This window comes from Bos indicus x Bos taurus, chromosome 6, assembly GCF_003369695.1.
Source record: "Bos indicus x Bos taurus breed Angus x Brahman F1 hybrid chromosome 6, Bos_hybrid_MaternalHap_v2.0, whole genome shotgun sequence".
In the NCBI taxonomy this organism is placed as follows: Eukaryota; Metazoa; Chordata; class Mammalia; order Artiodactyla; family Bovidae; genus Bos; species Bos indicus x Bos taurus.
The window spans coordinates 115,871,957-115,891,309 of record NC_040081.1 but is presented as its reverse complement, the minus strand read 5'-3'; the positions used below and the strand labels follow the sequence as shown (position 1 = coordinate 115,891,309).

General features: G+C 48.8%; 1 protein-coding gene across 1 annotated transcript in view; it reads right to left on the bottom strand.

Moving 5' to 3' along the window:
* POLN (DNA polymerase nu) overlaps positions 1-19,353 on the bottom strand; it is a 151,554-nt gene that overhangs the window by 113,434 nt on the left and 18,767 nt on the right. The window contains exons 3-6 of the mRNA XM_027545335.1: positions 18,185-18,264; positions 16,248-16,736; positions 4,503-4,693; positions 116-228 (exon numbers count right to left, since the gene is read on the bottom strand). Of these exons, the coding sequence (XP_027401136.1) occupies positions 116-228; positions 4,503-4,693; positions 16,248-16,736; positions 18,185-18,264 (873 nt within the window). The remainder of the gene's footprint in view (positions 1-115; positions 229-4,502; positions 4,694-16,247; positions 16,737-18,184; positions 18,265-19,353) is intronic.

The window sequence follows — 19,353 nt, the reverse complement described above, 5'->3', positions numbered from 1 at the left end:
GACTCCCCCCAACCTCTGAGTTGTGCAACACGGCAGTCCTCACCGCGCTCCCATCCCCAGGAGGAATCGCTGTGGGACAGTTACATCCGTGGGAGATGATAAATCTGAAACGTACCACACTTCCAACTGCCATCGTCACCGAACAACTGCAGCGCTGTTCTCACAAAATCCTTTGCGTTAAAACAAATGACGGGGCGTTTACGTCTCAGTACTTCACGCAGCACGTTCCTAGAAGACGAAGAGACATTCACAGATTGACAGACCGATTTGAAACTCCTCATCTTGGAAAACTTCCAAAGACATTCCACTAACAGCTGTCACGTGTGAAGTATTATGGGCAGACATTCTTCTGCAAGCTTTCCACAGATTAACTCAAATCCTAGGAGGTGTGCAGGGAAAATCAAAATGGGTTGGTCTTGCTCAGTCCCCAGAACGGAGCCAGGAGGCCCCTGAGAAAGTGGGACTCAGGGGCGACGCAGCCTGGATGGAATCTGACCTTTTGACCTGGTGACAACATCCAGAATGTCTGCCAGAACCCGAGGCCCCCGTCCATCTTTCGGACCTCTACCCTGAAACAGTCTGTGATTCCTTAAGGACAAACGTTTTCTGGGTTGTATTAGAGGCTGTCACAGTTCTTGCCAGCCAACTTTAAAAAAAATTTTTATTTTATTTGTTTTTGGTTTTGCTGGGTCTTGGCTGTGATGCACCGGCTCCTCACGGCAGCGGCTTCTCTTGCTGCAGAGCACGGACTGGGCGTGTGGGCCACAGCAGCTACGATGCGTGGGCTCTAGAGCTAGGGTTCAGTAGTTGGGGCACACGGGCTTAGCTGTTCCGAGGCATGTGGGATCTTCCTGGACCACGGCTCAAACTGGTGTCCCTGCACAGGCAGGCAGACTCCTAACCACTGGGCTACCAGGAGAGTCCTCGCCAGGCAACTTTTAACAACCTTATGGCTTTTTGTTTTTATAAACCCGACTCTCTTCCCCAGAACACTCTTTAGGGGTTACCTGAATCTTTGTCTCTTGAATTGCAATTCTTAAGACCCCAAACAAACTTATTTGCAGCCTCTTGTGTTATTTTTTGGTTGACAGAGGTAGGTGTTACTTATTATCTGTATTTTACGGATGATGAAGCCGAGACACAAAGAGGTTAGTCATGAAGTCAAGTTCACACGGCTCTTCAGATCCAATTCCTGGATGTGGCACAATCGCCTGCAGACTAAGCCCCCAGCCTGAGTGGAGCTGACGCACCCTGGACTCCTCCCCGCCAGTCCCAGCCTGTGCTCCCAGCACACCCCCACCAGCCTGCGCTCTGCCCACACTGGAATCTCCCAGCCTGTGCTCCCAGCACACCCCACTCCCCGACCAGCCTGTGCTCTGCCCACACTGGAATCTCCTTCTCCATCACCAGACTCCACCAAGCCCTCTCACACTCCAGGCCCCCCTGCTCCAGTACTCCTGGCCACATACCTGCTACAGCCAGGACCACGTTCGTGACACCGTAATTTACCTTACCCCCATTGAATCATGAGCTCCTTGATTATGGGATTCATGATAGCTGACATTTATCAAATACTTACCATGTGTGAATACCTCACTAAACACTCACAGGGATTGCTGCACTGAAACCTCATCATAATCCCATTAGGCAGGCACTAGATCCATTCTGGTGTAGGAATGACTACCTGCTCTGGTATTCTTGCCTGGAAAATCCCACCATGAACAGAGGAGCGGGGAGGGCTACAGCCCATGGCGTCGCAAAGAATCGGACACGACAGCACAAGAGAGCACAGGCCCATTTTAGAGATAAGGAAACCGAGGCCTGGAAGGGTGAGACAATTTTTCCAGCTTTCCACAACTGAGAAGTGGCAATGCTGAGGTCTGAGACCTGATCTTGCTGCTGCCAGGACCCAAGGTGGTGTTGGAGAAGACTCTTGAGAGCCCCTTGGACTGCAAGGAGATCCAACCAGTCCATTCTAAAGGAGATCAGTCCTGGGTGTTCATTGGAAGGAATGATGATGAAGCTGAAACTCCAGTACTTTGGCCACCTCATGCCAAGAGTTGACTCACTGGAAAAGACCCTGATGCTGGGAGGGATTGGAGGCAAGAGGAGAAGGGGACGACAGAGGATGAGATGGCTGGATGGCATCACCGACTCAATGGACGTGAGTTTGAGTGAACTCTGGGAGTTGGTGATGGACAGGGAGGCCTGGCATGCAGCGATTCATGGGGTCACAAAGAGTCAGACGCGACTGAGCAACTGAACTGAACTGATGGTAACTGCTTATTAATACATCAACGAGGGTCTTTGGATGAGGCTGAGGAAGAAGGAAAGCTGGAGTCCAGTGAGCTCTGCTTACTCTGCAAGCAGGCATTTTTAGGCTTCTTGCACTTTCTGGTGTCCTTTCCCTTAGGCTTCCCTTGAAGAGGGCCACTGCCAACGGCAGAGCGTCAGGCCTTGGCTCTGCTGGGCCTGGAGCGGGTGTGAGGGAGAAGCAGCTGGGACTCCTGGAGTTCCCTCCCACTTCGGTGCTCTTGTAGCTGGAAACTCGGAAGTTCTCAATGAGGCCACCTAACAACTATGATCTCTCCCACTAAAAGGCACAACCCTGCTGCGATTTCTAGCTTGAGACAGGACACACAACAAAAAGAGAGTGTCTTCCGAGACAAGGTGGCTAAAACAGTGTGTTTTCTACGTCAGTTTTGCCACATCTGCAAAACAAAAAGCAGAGGGAGGATCGAAGCTTAAGTGACCACCAGATGTTCAAGTGGAGAATGTGAAACAGGATACAAAATCCAGAATTCAGAAAAGGAAGTCCAAACATTAGAGCCCTGCTCTCACAGAGGTCTTCCATAGTAATAGACTGCCTGATTGTTCTTTCAAAAGAAAGTTATGTAAAAAGAAGGTTATGGGTTCTTGGGAGCAGAGTGCTGTGTTGTCAGATGTCTGATTCTCACTGTGGCGTACATGCCTGCCATTAAGCTTTTATTGCCGAGGCGTCTGTTTCAAGAGATGTCCATCCTGAATAGACGTGTTGCCAGCTGTGCTACTCAGCCGCGGGCAAAACCACCAGAGAAGGAGCCAGGGGAAGCTCCCTCTTCCAGAGTGAGTGGGTGAGCGTCAGTCGCTCAGCCGTGTCCGACTCTCTGCACCCCCATGGACTGTAGCCCGCCAGGCTCCTCTGTCCATGAGATTCTCCAGGCAAGAATACTGGAGTGTTCGCCATTCCCTTCTCCAGGGGATCTTCCTGATCCAGGGATGGGACCCAGGTCTCCTGCGCTGCAGGCAGAGTCCTTACCAGCTGAGCTGCCAGGTCTTTCCAGAAAGCCCTGGGTAAGCAGATAACTGACTTCGTGAGTGACACGGCTTCTCAACCTTCCTGTGCCCTACTTCCTGCTCTGATGCTTTAAGTTAGCCAATAAAGAGTGACTCCTCGAAACCCTAGACACCCCACCTTCAAACTCTAAAAAGGCAGAGCCCTAGGTCTATGCACGCCCTTTCTTTCTTTCCCTATAACCCCTCTGTGAGGCCCTGGGCATGCCGTGTACCCTCCACGACTTGTGAATGATAAGTTCCATTCCTCAGATTCCCCAGCAGTTTTTGCTGACATGTGCCCTGTGCAGGACTGGCCCCTGCAGAGGAAATGCCTGTGGGGGCTCGGTGCGAGGAATACGGGCTGGCCCAGTGCCTCAGGCGCTCCGACCTGAGGCGCACGACGACCCAAAACTCACCCGAGCCCGGTGAGCCCGACTCAGGCAGGGACGGCCGGGACCAGGTCCCCACCTTCTCACCCAGAGCCTCCCTGGATGCCTCTTCAGGGCAGTGGCTTCAAGGAGCTCTCTCGGGGCACCTAGCTGACTCGGACTCAGAGAGCTAGGTGCACAGGCAGTGGATACCCCCACCGAAACCAGAAGTGAGTCAGGCTGACAATATGAGAAAGAAACGGTGATGAGGGGCACAGACTCCAGCCCACGAGGGGGCTTTTCAGGGCTGAGAAGGGGCAGCAGAGCATCCCTGCCTGTTCTGAAATTCTGAGACTCTAAGAAGGCAGATACAAGTGAGATGTTTCTTGCCTATTTTCACAAAGTGAAACTTTGAAATTAGTAATAGGTTGGTAGTATTGAGGACTATCTATTGCTTGAAGGCAGAGATTGCTTTCCAATGCCGTGAGTGAGTGAGCGAGTATCTTGAGGAGGTCAGCCAGGGCTCCAGCAGTGACGGTGGGTTTTTGCTCCTTAAAATGACGCTCTTCTTGCCGACTTCTCATTGCAATGTTGACTCAAATCCTGGAGCAGGCCCCTGTGGATGGTCCCACCATTTCAGAGCTCTTTGAGGGGAGAGGGCCAGTGTTTATAGAGGTTTCTGTCACTGAGATTCATTTCACTTTCATGTGCACTACAAACATTCTGAAACTTTAAATAACTGAACTTGGAGCTCGGGAAACTCTCAGTTAGGGTAAGGCGGGTGAGCCGGACTTCAGGAGATTAGTGGAGACGTCTTACTCGGCAAGCTGGTGCTGTGCCTCTTGCCCTTGGCCCCAGGCAGAGGAGCGCTCAGTTTTTATGTAGATACACTGATCACTGGGCACGTCCTCCGGAACACTGTCAGAAGCTGAGGCAGCCAGACCACCGCTGCCTTCCTCCGGATGTCTCCTCAGTAACATCACAATGCCTTTAACAGAGGAAACCAGAGCCTGTGAATACACAGTAAAATAAAGTTACAAGATCAAGCATAAATTATGCATTTGTTCAAGAAAGATTGGTCATGTTTTATAATTAAGCAGAATTAAAAGGCTTAAAATTAAAATTAGTAAGTGAATACCTCCTTTAATGACAATTAAGGCCCAAACCCAAACCATCTCATTCTCTAAATCTGGTCTCCTCCCTATTCAACATCATAATGGAAGTCTTAGCTAATGCAATACAGCAGGAAAAAGAAATAAAAGATATATAAATTAGAAAGGAAGAGCTGTACCATCACCATTTACAGATAACATAAATATTTGTGTAGAAAACCCAAAGGAATCTACAAAATAAAACACCTCCTGGAAGGAATATGTGAGCCAAGCAAGGTTGCAGGATCCAAGGTCAAAACACAAAAATCAGTTATATTTCCGTACACTAACAATGGACATGTAAAAGTAAACGTTTTAAAAAAGGAATTACCATGTATAATAACTAGTCCCCAAATTAAATACTTAGAAATCAATATAACATGTATAGGATCTGTGTACTAAAATCTATAAAATACTGATGAAAGAAATCAGAGAAGACCTACAAAAAGAGACACATACCATGCTTAACGACAATAAAACTCAATGTCAATTCTCTCAAGCTAAGTTGTAGAATCAAAAAGATCAATAAACCCCAAGTACAAGAAAACTACAGCAAGTCATACCATAATCAAACTGTTTAAAACCAGTGATATAGAGAAAACCTTAAAAGGGAAGGTGTTCTAGGGAAGGGGGAGGGGGGAGGGGGACACATTGCCTAGACAGAGACAAAGATAAGGCTGACGGCAGATTCCTTATGAGAAACAAAGCAAGTTAGGAGACAGTCGCATAACATTTTTAAACTATTGAAAGAAAAAAAACTATCAACTTACAATTCTTTATCCCATAAAAATGTCTTTCAGAAATGAGAGGTAAAGCAAGATCTATATACTACACTGAAAATTACAAAACACTGCTAAGAGAAATTGAACTTTTAAATAAATGGAAAGATACCCCCTGTTCATGAATCAGAAAATTCAACACTGCTTTCAAGATGGCAAAACTAAGCTAGGCTGGGACTTGGGTGCCTCTACCAGCACGCCTGCACCTGGACAAATGTCTCCTTGAGCAACAGGAAACAAAGAAACCATATGTCAGGGGTCCCCAACCCCCACGCCACCCGCTAGTACCGGTCCACGGCCTGTTAGGAGCGGGGCTGCGTGGCAGTAGGTAAGCAGCGGGCAGGTGAGCCGAGCTTCTTATGTATTTACAGCTGCTCCCCACTGCTCACATCACCTGAGCTCCACCTCCTGTCAGACCAGCAGTGGCATCAGACTCTCAGAGGGGCACAAAGTGCTCTGTGAACAGTGTGTGAGGGGTCTAGGCTGTGTGCTCTTAAGAAAATCTAATGTCTGATGATCTCATTCTGCATCATGCTGAGTTGTATAATTATCTCATTATATATCACAATGTAATAATAATATAAATAAACACACACAATAAATGTAATGCACTTGACTCATCCTGAAACCATAACCCTGTCCCAGTCATGGAAAAATTGTCTTCTGTGAAACTGGTCCCTGGTGCCAAAAAGGCTGGGACTGCAGCTATAAGTGACTAAAATAACTGCGTGCATGGGCGAGTGGGGACAATTGTGAGCAACAGGATACAGATATGCCACAAACAAACTGCCACTTCTGATGTTCTGGGAGCAAAAGCAGGGTACTGCACACGATCCTGTACACAGCACCGCCAAGGAGGTGTACAGGCCCTGAAGCTATGCCTCCTGCCCAGCCCACAAACCCACCGCCCACCGTTGCGCCACATAAGGGCCCAAGAAGGCCCTCTAGGGAGCAGGCAATGAAACCTGTTTCTTGTTCTTGCTCTCTTGTACTGCAGCACAAGCCCCAGCAAAGCCTTGCCTGAAATTCCCATCTGGCCTCTTATCATTTCTATTGGTTAAGAGTCCAAGGGCCCGGGTTGGGAGCATGATTTTGGCGACTCTGCTGGGACCCGTGGGTCTTCCTTCTTTCCTTGTCCCTCTGAGAGAGGATAGTGGTCCATTTGGTGGAGCTGGATGCAGCTGACGAGCAGCCACCTGAATCTCTGCTCAGGGTCACAGTGCTTGGCAAGTCTGCCCTCATTGCCCCGGGGCCTCACTGTGCTCACTCACGCAGCTTCCCCTCCCCTTTCCCTCTTCTGGTATCTCCCACTCTCTACTTCTTCCTTCTCTGTCCTCTCCCACGCTCTGTCACACCCTTCTGAGAAGGTGAACATCAGGCAAATACAGCCTAACTCCTCTCAGCTAGTGAAGCCATGCTCCCACAGGCTGACCCTGGTTTGCCCTGACAGGTGACAAGAGGTGGGAGAGGCTGGCCTCCTACCATGAAGACCTTGGTCCAGTGGGGTTTCCTTGAGAGGAGATTTCTGAGAGTGATAGAGGTTCAAGCCTCATATGATGTAGTGGCTGGAAGCCTGGTCATCGCAGACTTCTCGGCTTCTTTATCCTGGGTTAAAGTCCCAGTTGCGGGTTTGAGACCCACTGGCATGATCACCCCGATGAGTGGTGGACAGAGTGCCTGCCTCCACTGGCCCTTGTGGAAGAGCACAGCCGACTGGAACTGCCTGAACAGATGCCCACAGAGGGGTGGGCTGGAACAGCAGCTCTCCTAGTTGTTTCTCCTTACATTGTCCATGCACACCTCTACCCCCAAGGCACTGGCTGGGGTGAACTTCACGCTACCTCTGAGTATTTCTCTGTTCTGTTTTCAACCGTGGAGAAGACTTCCGAGATCTCCTCTGTCATCTCATCTTTGGTTTTGTTGTGCCAGGTCTCGAGGATTCATCCAGCCTCAGGATCTCTAGGCATTAACCATCAGATTTATATGTAAACATGGGAAATGCCCCCCGAAGATTCTTCTCTGGGTTACATTCTTAAAGATTGGGGACAGTTGAAATTAGATGGTTTAAAAATCATCTTCTTTTGCAACACAGCTGGTTGCAATAGGCCTTGGCTAATCAGAAGAAGAAGCCACAGATTGGACCCCTTAACTTTAACACCAGTTTACAACTGGACGAAAATACTGTAAGGAGTGCCCAAAAAGGGGAGAGGTCCCTCACATGCAGGGCCTTGTGAAACTACATCCAGACCATGGTTGGAGGGATCCCTGCAGGGTGCTCAGCCTCTATTTCTGCTTTGCCCCCAAAAGATTGACAGACTTTCTCACAGATCCCCTTTCAACTGCCAACTCGTCACTGGCATGAGGGTCCTTTCTCACGTCCCCACTTCTTCCCCTTCAGTACCACCTTCAGCCCGTGGCCTCTGCCTTACCCCTTTGACCCAGGGACCCTGAAACCAGAGCCCAGTGCTATCTCCAGTGGGGCTCTGATGAGATTCAAAATTAGCCCCACTTTCATACCATAAGGCTTCTACCCCCTCCAGGAAGTAGCTGACAGAAGGGAGAATTACTAGAGAGCATGTCTCCTTCTGATGAGGGACATAGGAATCTGTAAGGAGAGACTTGGCACATTCTCAGACAACCCTGATGAGTTTAGAGGTGAATTTGCCATGCTGGGTTAACATTCTCCCTGACCTGGCAGAAATCATAGTTATTCCCGCCCACTGTTGCACCCCAGATGAGAAGGAGTGCATACTAAGAAAGGCCAGGGAACACACAGACAGCCTAGTGGCCACCAGTGACGCAGTCCCAGAACAGGACTCCCACTGAGACTATAAGGATCATGTAGGCCAGGCCAGGATAAGACATTATACTACTTGTTCATTAGAAGGAATGAAAAGGTGTATGATGAAGCCTGCAAATTATGATAAGGTCTGAGAGGTTACACAGGAAAAAGATAAAAGCTTAGCAATCTTCCTGAGCCGGGTGACAGGCATTCAGGAAGTACACCAATATAGACCCGGAGTCTGCAGAAGGGAGGCTGCTATTGGCCATGCATTTTATCACTCAGCGTGCTCCGGATATCAGGAGGAAATTACAAAAGCTTGAGGCTGGGCCCCAAACCCCATTGTCAACCTTGGCAGAGGAGGCCTTCAAGGTCTATAACAATTGGGACATGGTAGAGGAAGCCAACAAGGACGGGAGACTAATAAAGAAACTCAGCTCCTAGCTGCCTCGATCCACCTACCATCTCAAGAGGACCCTAGACAGCTGTGAAGACCAGAGCAGCAGCCCAGGAATCACCTGGGCAGGAATCAGTGCGTGCCCTTCCCCAGCACCAGAATGGGGCACTGGAAAGGGAAGGTCCTGGGCGCCCTCTGTGGAAAGCCCGAGGACAACCCCTGCTGGCCCCAGGTCTCGGTGACGCGGAGTCTCCTGGATGCTCTAGAGACTCACATACACTTGCTGGTGGGGACTGGTGCCAGCCTGCCTCGGGATCCTGTTCAATCCATCCTCATCACTCCAGTGGAGCCTCGGGTCATCCAGGGTGCGGCACGTAGAACTAAACGTCTAGCAGACACTGGAGCGGGTTGCTCTGCTCTGACTTGGCCAGCTGGCCGGGCTCCGGCTGTGGATGCACTGTGACGGGAGCTGACGGAGGCCAAAGCTGAGGCGGCTTAGGTCTCCCCGTGCCCTGGGGTCAGAATCAGGTCTACTGTCACTCACTCCTTTTTGTACAGGCAGGAATGTCTTGTCCCCCTCCCCTCCCCCCCATGGAAGAGACTCACTAAATAAACTAGGAGCTAGTATATTTTTAGGACAGAATGAAGTCCAGGAAGATAGAGAATTCAAACAGAATGCATCTCTTGGTAGCCCCAGATGACCTGCCTGCTGGTCATCAAAATATTCCCCAGGAAATTAAGGAACAGGAGAACTCTGTGGTATGCGATACTTCAGTGCCAGGAAGGGTAAGCCCTGATAGAAGTAAGATTAAATCCTAGGGAAAGATACCAGGAAGAGACAATATCCTTTGAAGCCTAAGCTCCTGAGGGTGATAAAACAGCTGCTCACCAAATTCCTAACACACAGACTCATTAGGCCCTGCCAATCTCCTTGCAATACTCTGATACTCACCGTCCAGAGGCCTAACAGGGAGCATTGCTTTGTGAAAGACTTAAGAGCAGTGGACTAGACAGTCAGTTCAGTTCAGTCGCTCAGTCGTGTCCGACTCTGCAACCCCATGAATCGCAGCACGCCAGGCCTCCCTGTCCATCACCAACTCCCAGAGTTCACTCAGACTCACGTCCATCGAGTTAGTGATGCCATCCAGCCATCTCATCCTCTGCCGTCCCCTTCTCCTCCTGCCCCCAATCCCTCCCAGCATCAGAGTCTTTTCCAATGAGTCAACTCTTCACATGAGGTGCCCAAAGTACTGCAGTTTCAGCTTTACCATCATTCCTTCCAAAGAAATCCCAGGGCTGATCTCCTTCAGAATGGACTGGTTGGATCTCCTTGCAGTCCAAGGGACTCTCAAGAGTCTTCTCCAACACCACAGTTCAAAAGCATCAATTCTTCAGCGCTCAGCTTTCTTCACAGTCCAACTCTCACATCCATACATGACCACTGGAAAAACCATAGCCTTGACTAGACGGACCTTTGTTGACGAAGTAACGTCTCTGCTTTTGAATATGTATGTAGGTTGGTCATAACTTTTCTTCCAAGGAGTAAGCGTCTTTTAATTTCATGGCTGCAGTCACCATCTGCAGTGATTTTGGAGCCCAAAAAAATAAAGTCTGACACTGTTTCCACTGTTTCCCCATCTATTTCCCATGAAGTGATGGGACCGGATGCCATGACTAGACAGTCATCCCTATTTAATCAGTAGTACCAAACCCACACACCCTCCTCACCCAAGTGCCCGGGAGTGCTCAGTATTCCTCTGTTCTGGACTCCAAAGACGCATTCTTCTGTATCCGCTACATCCAGGCTCTCAATGCCCTTTTGCTTTTGAACAGAGGGGCCTGACCCTCTGGAAGCAACTCAGTATACTTGAACAGTGCTTCTGCAGGGTTTTCAGAATGGCCTCCATTTTTTAAGAAACGAGTTAGCAAAAGAACTGAGGGAACTAGGCCTGAAAAATGGAACTCCATCACGATATATTGAAGACAAATATGTAAGCACTGAGATAAAGCAAGACTCAGATCAGAATACTGCTAAGATCCTAATCTTCTGGCAGAAACGGGAGACAACGTTTCCCCGATGAAGGCTCAGATTTCACAACCATGGGTTCAGCAGGAGCGCGAGCCCGGGGTGTGGACTGAAAGACAGCAGTTAGTGCGTTACTGTCTCCAACCAGACAGCCGACTCCAAGGCTGTCTCAGGATGGCTGGGTTCTGTCGCATCTGGACTCCAAATTGTGACTTTATAGCAAACCCCTATATGAAGCTCTGAAGGGGGAACCCTGGGCCAGTCTGCTCCCTACTGCACTCCTCAGGGTCCATGTAGCCCCCAGGAGTAATCTGAGGCTTAGCCCATGTGAGTGACCTAGGGAAGGCATATTCTTACTTCTGACATTCTACCAGATGAGGCAGTGAGCCAGACCCTGCGATACACTTCTAGTCTAGGCCAAGTTCAGAAGGCACTGTAGGACTATGCCAAGACACTGGAAGCTCCCACTAAAACCCAGCAGAAGGGGCGGCCCCTCCACAAAGGAACCCTGGTGACCAGGGCTGTGTGCTCGCAGTGCAGGGGGTCCGGGTTCAGTCCCCGGTCAGGGAACTAGACCCACACGCTGCAGCTCGGAGCTCTCACACACTGCAACAAAGACCAGAGATCCTGTGGGCCGCAGCTAAGACTTGGCACAGCCAAATAAATAACCTTTTAATACATAGTTTTTAAAAAGATACTGACGCACACAAAAAATACCCCAATCTAGAAGGAGGCATCCCCCTAAAACTAACCCTTGCTGCAGTGGACGGGCCCCAGCAGAGTAAGGCTAGCCCCCGCTGCTGTCAAACTGCAAAGGGTACCTAGCCGGGTACATTTGTCCAGACCGGAGCTCTTCCCTCCCCAAAGCCCACAGGTCGCAAGGGAGGAGCAACACGCCTGTACGCCAGTGGAGGACCTGAGACATGGTCAAAGACCAGCACCACCAACAGACGAGCAGAGAGCGGCGTGGTGGGCCGGACTCCCACTGGCTATGTTTTCGCCATATCCTTGCTTGCGTTCTGCGTTTGCTCAGCCACCCCAGCCAGGGGGGCAGCTCTGCTGTCTTGGAGGGGTCAGGGAAATACTCTACCGTAAGAACGCTTCTGATATTCTATTTGCCACCTAGTCCCCGTGCCTAGGGAACAATGGCTGGAGAACTCACTTGTCAATACCGCCAGAACCATATCATGAGGGGAACACTGAGGAGAATGCTGGACATGACATCAACACCCCCAGCTGGCCCCCACCCCGCCCCTCGCACTCCCTCTGAACCTGTCAGTTCCGCTACGAATTAACAGTCTGGGTCGGGAGGACTGCCACGCCCTTGGCCTCTGCTGGTCACACTTCTGCCTTCTGGCAGCCTGTTCCACTGCTGTTACCTGACTCCCCCACACAATTGGACGGGAGGTGTGGGGTGCACTGGATTAAACTGCATAAACGGCACTTGCTTCTCATGCCTCAGGAACCCTGCCCTGCCCCCAGGGAGGACCCCCGCCCCCAGGCAGGACCGCACCAGACACCCTGTGCCTCTCACCCAGGAAGGAGCTGCACGTGCAACCTTGCCCACGGGGGCCTGTTTCAAAGTGTAGCCCCAGATCCCTAAACAGCATGGAAGGGGAATGTGATGGTGGGACGGAAACGTGCCATCCACCCGTCCATCGATTCAACCCGCCTGTGGGGTACGGACCAAACGGGGGTCTGGCCTGTCACTGCGGCCACTGACCAGGCCAGCAAGGTGACACACGAGCATCTGGTTAGGGCCATCGTGAGGCTACACAATCTAAATCCCCAACATAATGGTCCTCTGGCCCCAACCAACGCACGCACTAGCAATAGCGGTGTCCTTCAGGGACTGTCCGCTCTTAACAAGTCAGACAGACATTCTGATCTGAGCCCCTGCTGGCTTTGTTTCCCTCTGCAGACACCCAAAGCACCACATGCTGCAGAGTCATGGCCAGATCCCACCCTTTCCCACAGAACTAGAGCCCACAAGTGCACTGATAATGTCCACTTCATGGGGAATACACAGCGCGAATCACAGGAATGACCAGATCCCGCCCTTTCCCACAGAACTAGAGCCCACAAGCGCACTGATAATGTCCACTTCATGGGGAATACACAACGCGAATCACAGGAATGGCCAGATCCCACCCTTTCCCACAGAACTAGAGCCCACAAGCGCACTGATAATGTCCACTTCATGGGGAATACACAACGCGAATCACAGGAATGGCCAGATCCCACCCTCTTCCCACAGAACTAGAGCCTGCAAGTGCACTGACAATGTCCACTTCATAGGGAATGCACAACACGAATCACAGGAATGACCAGATCCCACCCTTTCCCACAGAACTAGAGCCCACAAGTGCACTGATAATGTCCACTTCATAGGGAATACACAACGCGAATCACAGGAATGACCAGATCCCACCCTCTTCCACAGAACTAGAGCCCACAAGTGCACTGACAATGTCCACTTCATAGGGAATACACAACACGAATCGCAGGAATGAGAGGAATTCTCACTCGCAGTGGGACTCGCCCAGGTCATCACTGAACCCGGAGTGCACTAGGAATGGGCTCAGCCAACCGGGCGACCAGCAGCCCTGTAGAGGGGTGCTCCACCTCTCAGGAAGTAACTTCAGGAATCTCACCAAGCAGCCTGCTTATGTAATGGAACAGATGGGGCAAGACTTAACAGACCCTAAGACCTCTGTTTCTTCTTTGGCTCATGTCATTGATAACCACGGAGCTCCTGGTTACCTTCCAGCAAACCAAGGCGGTTTGTGCGTAACCAATACTTCTTGACGCACCTGGATCAATGCTAGAGGACAGGGACAGGTTAATATTCAGGAGACATACACCCAAGCAGAGTGGCTTAACAGTCTGGGTAGGGGCAACACCGCCTCCACTGTCTGGTCAAGAGCCAACCTGGTGACTTGGCTCCTGCCCCTGCTAAGCCCTTTAGTGGCTGTCATTATTCTCCCTTTTGGCCCTGTTTAACCTTTAGGTCAAGTGTGTGTCTTCCAGGCTCTAACATCTTCAGGTAAGGCCTGATGGCTCAAGGGCTTCAATCCATTCCCAGTGGGTGACCCAGGTCCCTGCTGGTCCTTGGAACACTCAGTGAGGGACTTCTACACCTCTCGAGAGGGGTAGGGTCTGTGGCCCCAGTTCAGCAGGAAGTACCTCCAGAAGAAGAGACCTTTGGCCCTTTAACCCTTAAGAAGGGTGTAGAATCCCTCAGAGGGGAAAGAGTGCTGCACCTGGACAAAGTCTCCTCGAGCAACAGGACATGAAGAAACTATAAGCGACTAAAAATAACTGCACGCGCGGTCAAGTTGGGACAATTGCGAGCAATTGGATACAAATGGGGCAGAATCAAACTGCCATTTCTGAGGTGCTGGGAGCAAAAGCAGGGTACTGCATGTGATCCCTGCACATGGCCCCAGCAAGGGGGTGGAGAGATCCCCTAAGCAACATCTCCTGCCCAACCCACAGGATCTGCCCCATTGTTACCACATTGGAGGGCCCAGGCAGCTTCTCTCAGAGGGTGAGTCAGGGGGCCTGTCTCTCGTTCTTGCCCCCGTGCACTACAGCACAAGCCCAGTACAGCCTGAGGCCCTCGTCTGGCCTCTTATCAGCATCTACTGATGGAAGAGTCCAAGGGCCTGGGTTGGCAACAAACCTGTCAGAATTAACCCACAGATTCAAAACAATGGGTATCACAGTTCCACCTGGATGTTTGAATAAACTGACAAGTTGACCCTAAAATTCGTATGGAAATGCAAAGGACCCGGAATACTCAAAACAATCTTGAAAAAGATAACGTAAGAAGAAACACTTCCTAATTTCAAAACTTATTATAAATCTAAAATAATCGAGACAGTGTTGGACTGGCATACAAATAGACATATAGATCAACTTTTAAAGAACTGAATGTCCAGAAGTAAACCCTAACATTTGCAATCTATTGAGTTTCTATTAAAGTGCCCCCAAAATTCAGCAAATAGTGCTGGGAAAACTAGGTATCAACATGCAAGAGGGTGGATTTATGCCCGTATCTCACAGCACACACAAAAATTAACTCAAACTGGATCACAGGTTTAAATGTAAGAGCTCAAATTAAATTCTTAGAAGCAAATAGGGTAAAGCATTCATGACCTGGGACAGGCAAAGCATTCTTAGATATACCATCAAAAGCACAAGCAATGTAAGAAATACTTGATAAACTGGAATTAATGAAACTAAAAAACCTTTTGTGTTTTAAAAACACCATCAAGGGACTTCCCTGCGGGTCCAGTGGTTAAGAATCTGCTGGCCAATGCAGGGGACACGGGTTTGATCCCTGGTCCAGGAAGATCCCACATTCCGAGAAGCAACTAAGTCCTCGAGCCACAGCTACCGAAGCCCGTGAGTCTAGAGCCTGCGCTCCATGACAAGAAGCCCTCAGACCTCAAAGAAGAGGAGCCCCTGCTCACCGCAACGAGAGAAAGCCTAGTGCAGCGATGAAGAGCCAACACAGCCAAAAATAATAAATAAAGTTAAAAAAAACACACACCACAAAAAAGTCATCAAGAAATTGCTAAAAACAAGCCACAGATTTGGAGAATTACAAATCATATATCTGACAAGAGACTTGTATCAGAATATATAAAGAAATCTTACGGGTCCAAAATAAAACACAAATAGCCCAATTTAAAACATGAGCAATAGACCTGAAGTGTCATTTCACCAAAGAAGACACGCAAACGGACAGTCAGCACATGAGAAGTTGCTCAGTGTCACCAGTCATGAGGGAAATGCAGTTTAAAACCGCAGTGAGGGACTTCCCCGGTGGGCCACTGGTTAAGAATCTGTCTTGCAATGCAGGAGACTCAGTTCGGTCCTTGGTCCGGGAACTAAGGTCCCACGTGCCGCCGCAGAGCAACGAAGCGTGCACTCAACGACTACGGAGCCCACACGCCTCGACTCCAGAGCCCATGCGTCGCAACGAGAGATCCCGAATGACGCAATGACGCAATGACGCGACGAATGCGAATGACGCAACAAAGAAAGACCGCTCGTGCCACAGCTAAGACTCGGTGCGGCCGAGCACATACCTAAGTGAGCGAGTATTTTAACACGCAGCGAAACACCGCTTCGCACACACAAACATGGCTGAACTGTGAAGACAGACAAGCACTGACAGGCGGCGGAGAGTTTGGGCCTCACGCACTGCTGGGGGGGCGTAAGTGGCGCAAGGAGTCTGGAAAGCACTGGGCAGGGCTTACACACCTCGTGAGAGCCACGCGCTGCCACTCACCACTGGCGGAGGGGAGGTTTACAACCTTATTTCTAGCTCTCCCGTCAGAATCCGACACGAAGAAAACGGGTTTGTTTCACGCTGCCTACAAAACAGAAACAAACACGAACCAACAGCGTTTACTAACCTGGTCAGCTCTCAGCTGGGTGGAGCCATCTTTATACATCAGAGTTACCACCAGGGTGGCTGCCTGTTTGAGCATCTCAATCAGCTGGCTTTGCTCCAAAGCATCCAAATGTCTAATGTCACAAAAGTCCGTTTTGAATGCCTTTGCGTGCCTGGAACTGAGGTAGGTTTCAACCTCACCAGCATCTTCTTCCAGTATCACAAGCTTACTTGTTTTTGCTGATGAACTACTGCATGAGACGTGGTTTCCTGTAAGATTCAGGCTCTCCCTGTTGTTTTCCTTTGGGAGGTGTTTTCTTTTACATTCCATTTTCTGTAGAACTGAAGCCTGTTGGTCACACTGTGGAACTGAACACCGTGAAGGAGCCGAAGAGCTGATACCCTTCTGGCTTTGGTCAGCAGACAGCTGATCTGTGACTCTGATACCAGAGGACTCAGGACAAAACTTGATGGAAACTCCTGACGGCTGGCTCGTAAGCAAATTAGGATTCTATAGAAAAATGGAAAATATTTCACAGAATATGGATTTGTAAGACAAGTCTATATATAAACCAAAGTAAAATCTGATAAAACCCATTTAAGGTAAAGCAGGGACATGGCTTCACATCAACTGGGATCCAACTTCCTAATGAACTGTGGAGAGTCTCCCTGAGCAGTGGTTCTTCTCAACCCAGGCAGGAGTGCCTGGCTGCACCCTGGGCTGGAAAAGACAGGAGCTAGTGGAGAAGAGACTTAGCAGCAGCAGCAGCAGTGGAGAAGGCCTCCCACCTCAGCCCCGCGCTGGGGCCGCGTGTAACAGGAGATGCTGTGGAGGGGGATGTGCTGTACACGTGTACAAGACTGAGGATGAACCACTGACAGTTTCCAAACAAAGGCCATTTATAGAGAAAATACAATCACCACAGCTCTACCTACTCAACTTTTAAAAAAATTACAGCTCAGCAGCAACATTCTTCCTGTTTCAATCTTGTGACATGGAATACTCATTCGTCGATTCACAGACTCGCACACGAATGTGACCAAACTCCAGGAGACAGTGAGGGGAAGGGGAGTCTGGCTTGCTGCAGTCCACGGGGTGGCAAAGAGTTGAACTCGACTTAGGGACCGAACAGTAACAACCACTACAGTCTGAACTGCTGTGCCACCTCCTCCACTGAGTCACAGCTCAGGCCTTTGGTAACGAGACCTCTTCTCATCTCTCCTCCAAGCTCACCACACACCTCACCCACTGGGAACTGCTGCTGCTGTTCTTTAGTCAAACTCTCTGTGACTCTGTGGACTGTGGCCCACAGGCTCCCCAGTCTGTGGGGTGTCCCAGGCAAGAATACTGGAGTGGGCTGCCATTTCTTTCTCCAGGGGATCTTGCCAACCCAAGGATCAAACCTGTGTCTCCTGCTTGGCAGGTGGATTCTTTACCACTGAACCACCTGAGAAGCCCCACTGTAAAATTTATATCCTTCTTTTCCAAACTTCTCTTTACTTTCACTACCCCAAAGCTCCAACTCATCTTCCCTTAACCTAAAAAATTATCCCAAAGTCCTTTCCCACACTCTAAAGGTGAGGATATTGAGACAGACCATTTCCTAGACCTCAACTCGGAATGTTCACACTTCAGAAAGGTGTCCCAGATTCCTCTCCCACCACCAGAGAAAAGCAGCACGAGCCAGCACAAACACTGGGTTAGCCGTCTCCCCTCCGGACTCCAGAGCACTCAGCCCTGACTCCTGTTGTGACACTAATTCACCGAGTCATAGAGAAGTACTATGCTTCTCTTTCTCGTCCCCTCATACAAGTAAACTGTAAGCTCCTGGAGAAGAACTTCTTTTATTTTTTAACCATTGTATCCACAGTTCCCAGCATATGGTTGACACTTGATAAATATTTGTTGAAAAAGTGAAAGCTATCTGTTTAGAATTACTCGTATCTGCAAAGATTCACCTTTTTTTCCAGTGATTGATCCTTTCCATCTTCAAGTAGTACTGAATATTTAACACTGGATTTGTCTACCACATCTGCAGCTTTGAAAGACACAGAAAGGAAACACGAGAGAGTAAGGAAACATTAAAATCTAAGTCATATAATTAATTAAACATTGAAAATAGCCTCTATAATCATTTACTCATCATTTACTTAACTAAAACAATGTAATAAAATTTACAAACAAAATGCATACTACCATTGCAGTAAACATTTATGCAAAATGTCTTCAAGTTAACTGGACACAGATCTATGTAATCATGAAATGTTTACTAAAAAAGTATTACTTGGTATTAGCATTTGAATACTTGATTTTGAAAAGCCAAGTTAAGTATTTTACAGAAAGCTTGCAAGTATTAAAAGTTTGAAGAAATTCTTAGATGGAATAATTTTGTAACAGAACATTAGAGATTCAGTAAAACATATAAACTTCTCATTTAGACTTTAACAAGCTTGGGCTGGACAGGAAGTGATGGAACTGGGTTCAATCCCAGACAACATAACTCAAGTATCTATAACAATAATAATAACCAAGAAATGCAAATGGGGGAAATCTTTCATTTACAATAGAGAAAAGTTATACTTACAATTAATTTAATAAGAAAGGCACAAGACACTCAATGATGAAAACTTAAAATCTTATAAAATGGCATAAATCATGATCTATACAAGTGGAAAAACACAGCATTGAGATAGGAACAAAATATTTAATTCTCCCAAATATAAATTTAATGCAATTCCCATTAGAGGCCCTACAGGGCTCTTTTAATTGGAAAAAAAAAAAACAAAACTTCAAAGTACATAGGAAATTTAAATGTCTGAAAACAGAGAAGAAAGGTAAGTTGCTTTGTTTGTTTGTTTTTTGAGAGGGGGTTGGCCATGCCGTGCAGCATATGAGATCTTACTTCTCTGACCAGGGATTGAACCCATGTCCCCTGCACTGGAAGGCAGAGACTTAATCACTGGACCATCAGGGAAGTCCCAGAAGTTCAGTTGAATTGCTCAGTCGTGTCTGACTCTTTGCGACCCCATGGACTGCAGCAAGTCAGGCTTCCCTGTCCATCACCAACTCCCGGAGCTTGCTCAAACTCATGTCTATCAAGTCAGTGATGCCATCCAACCATCTTATC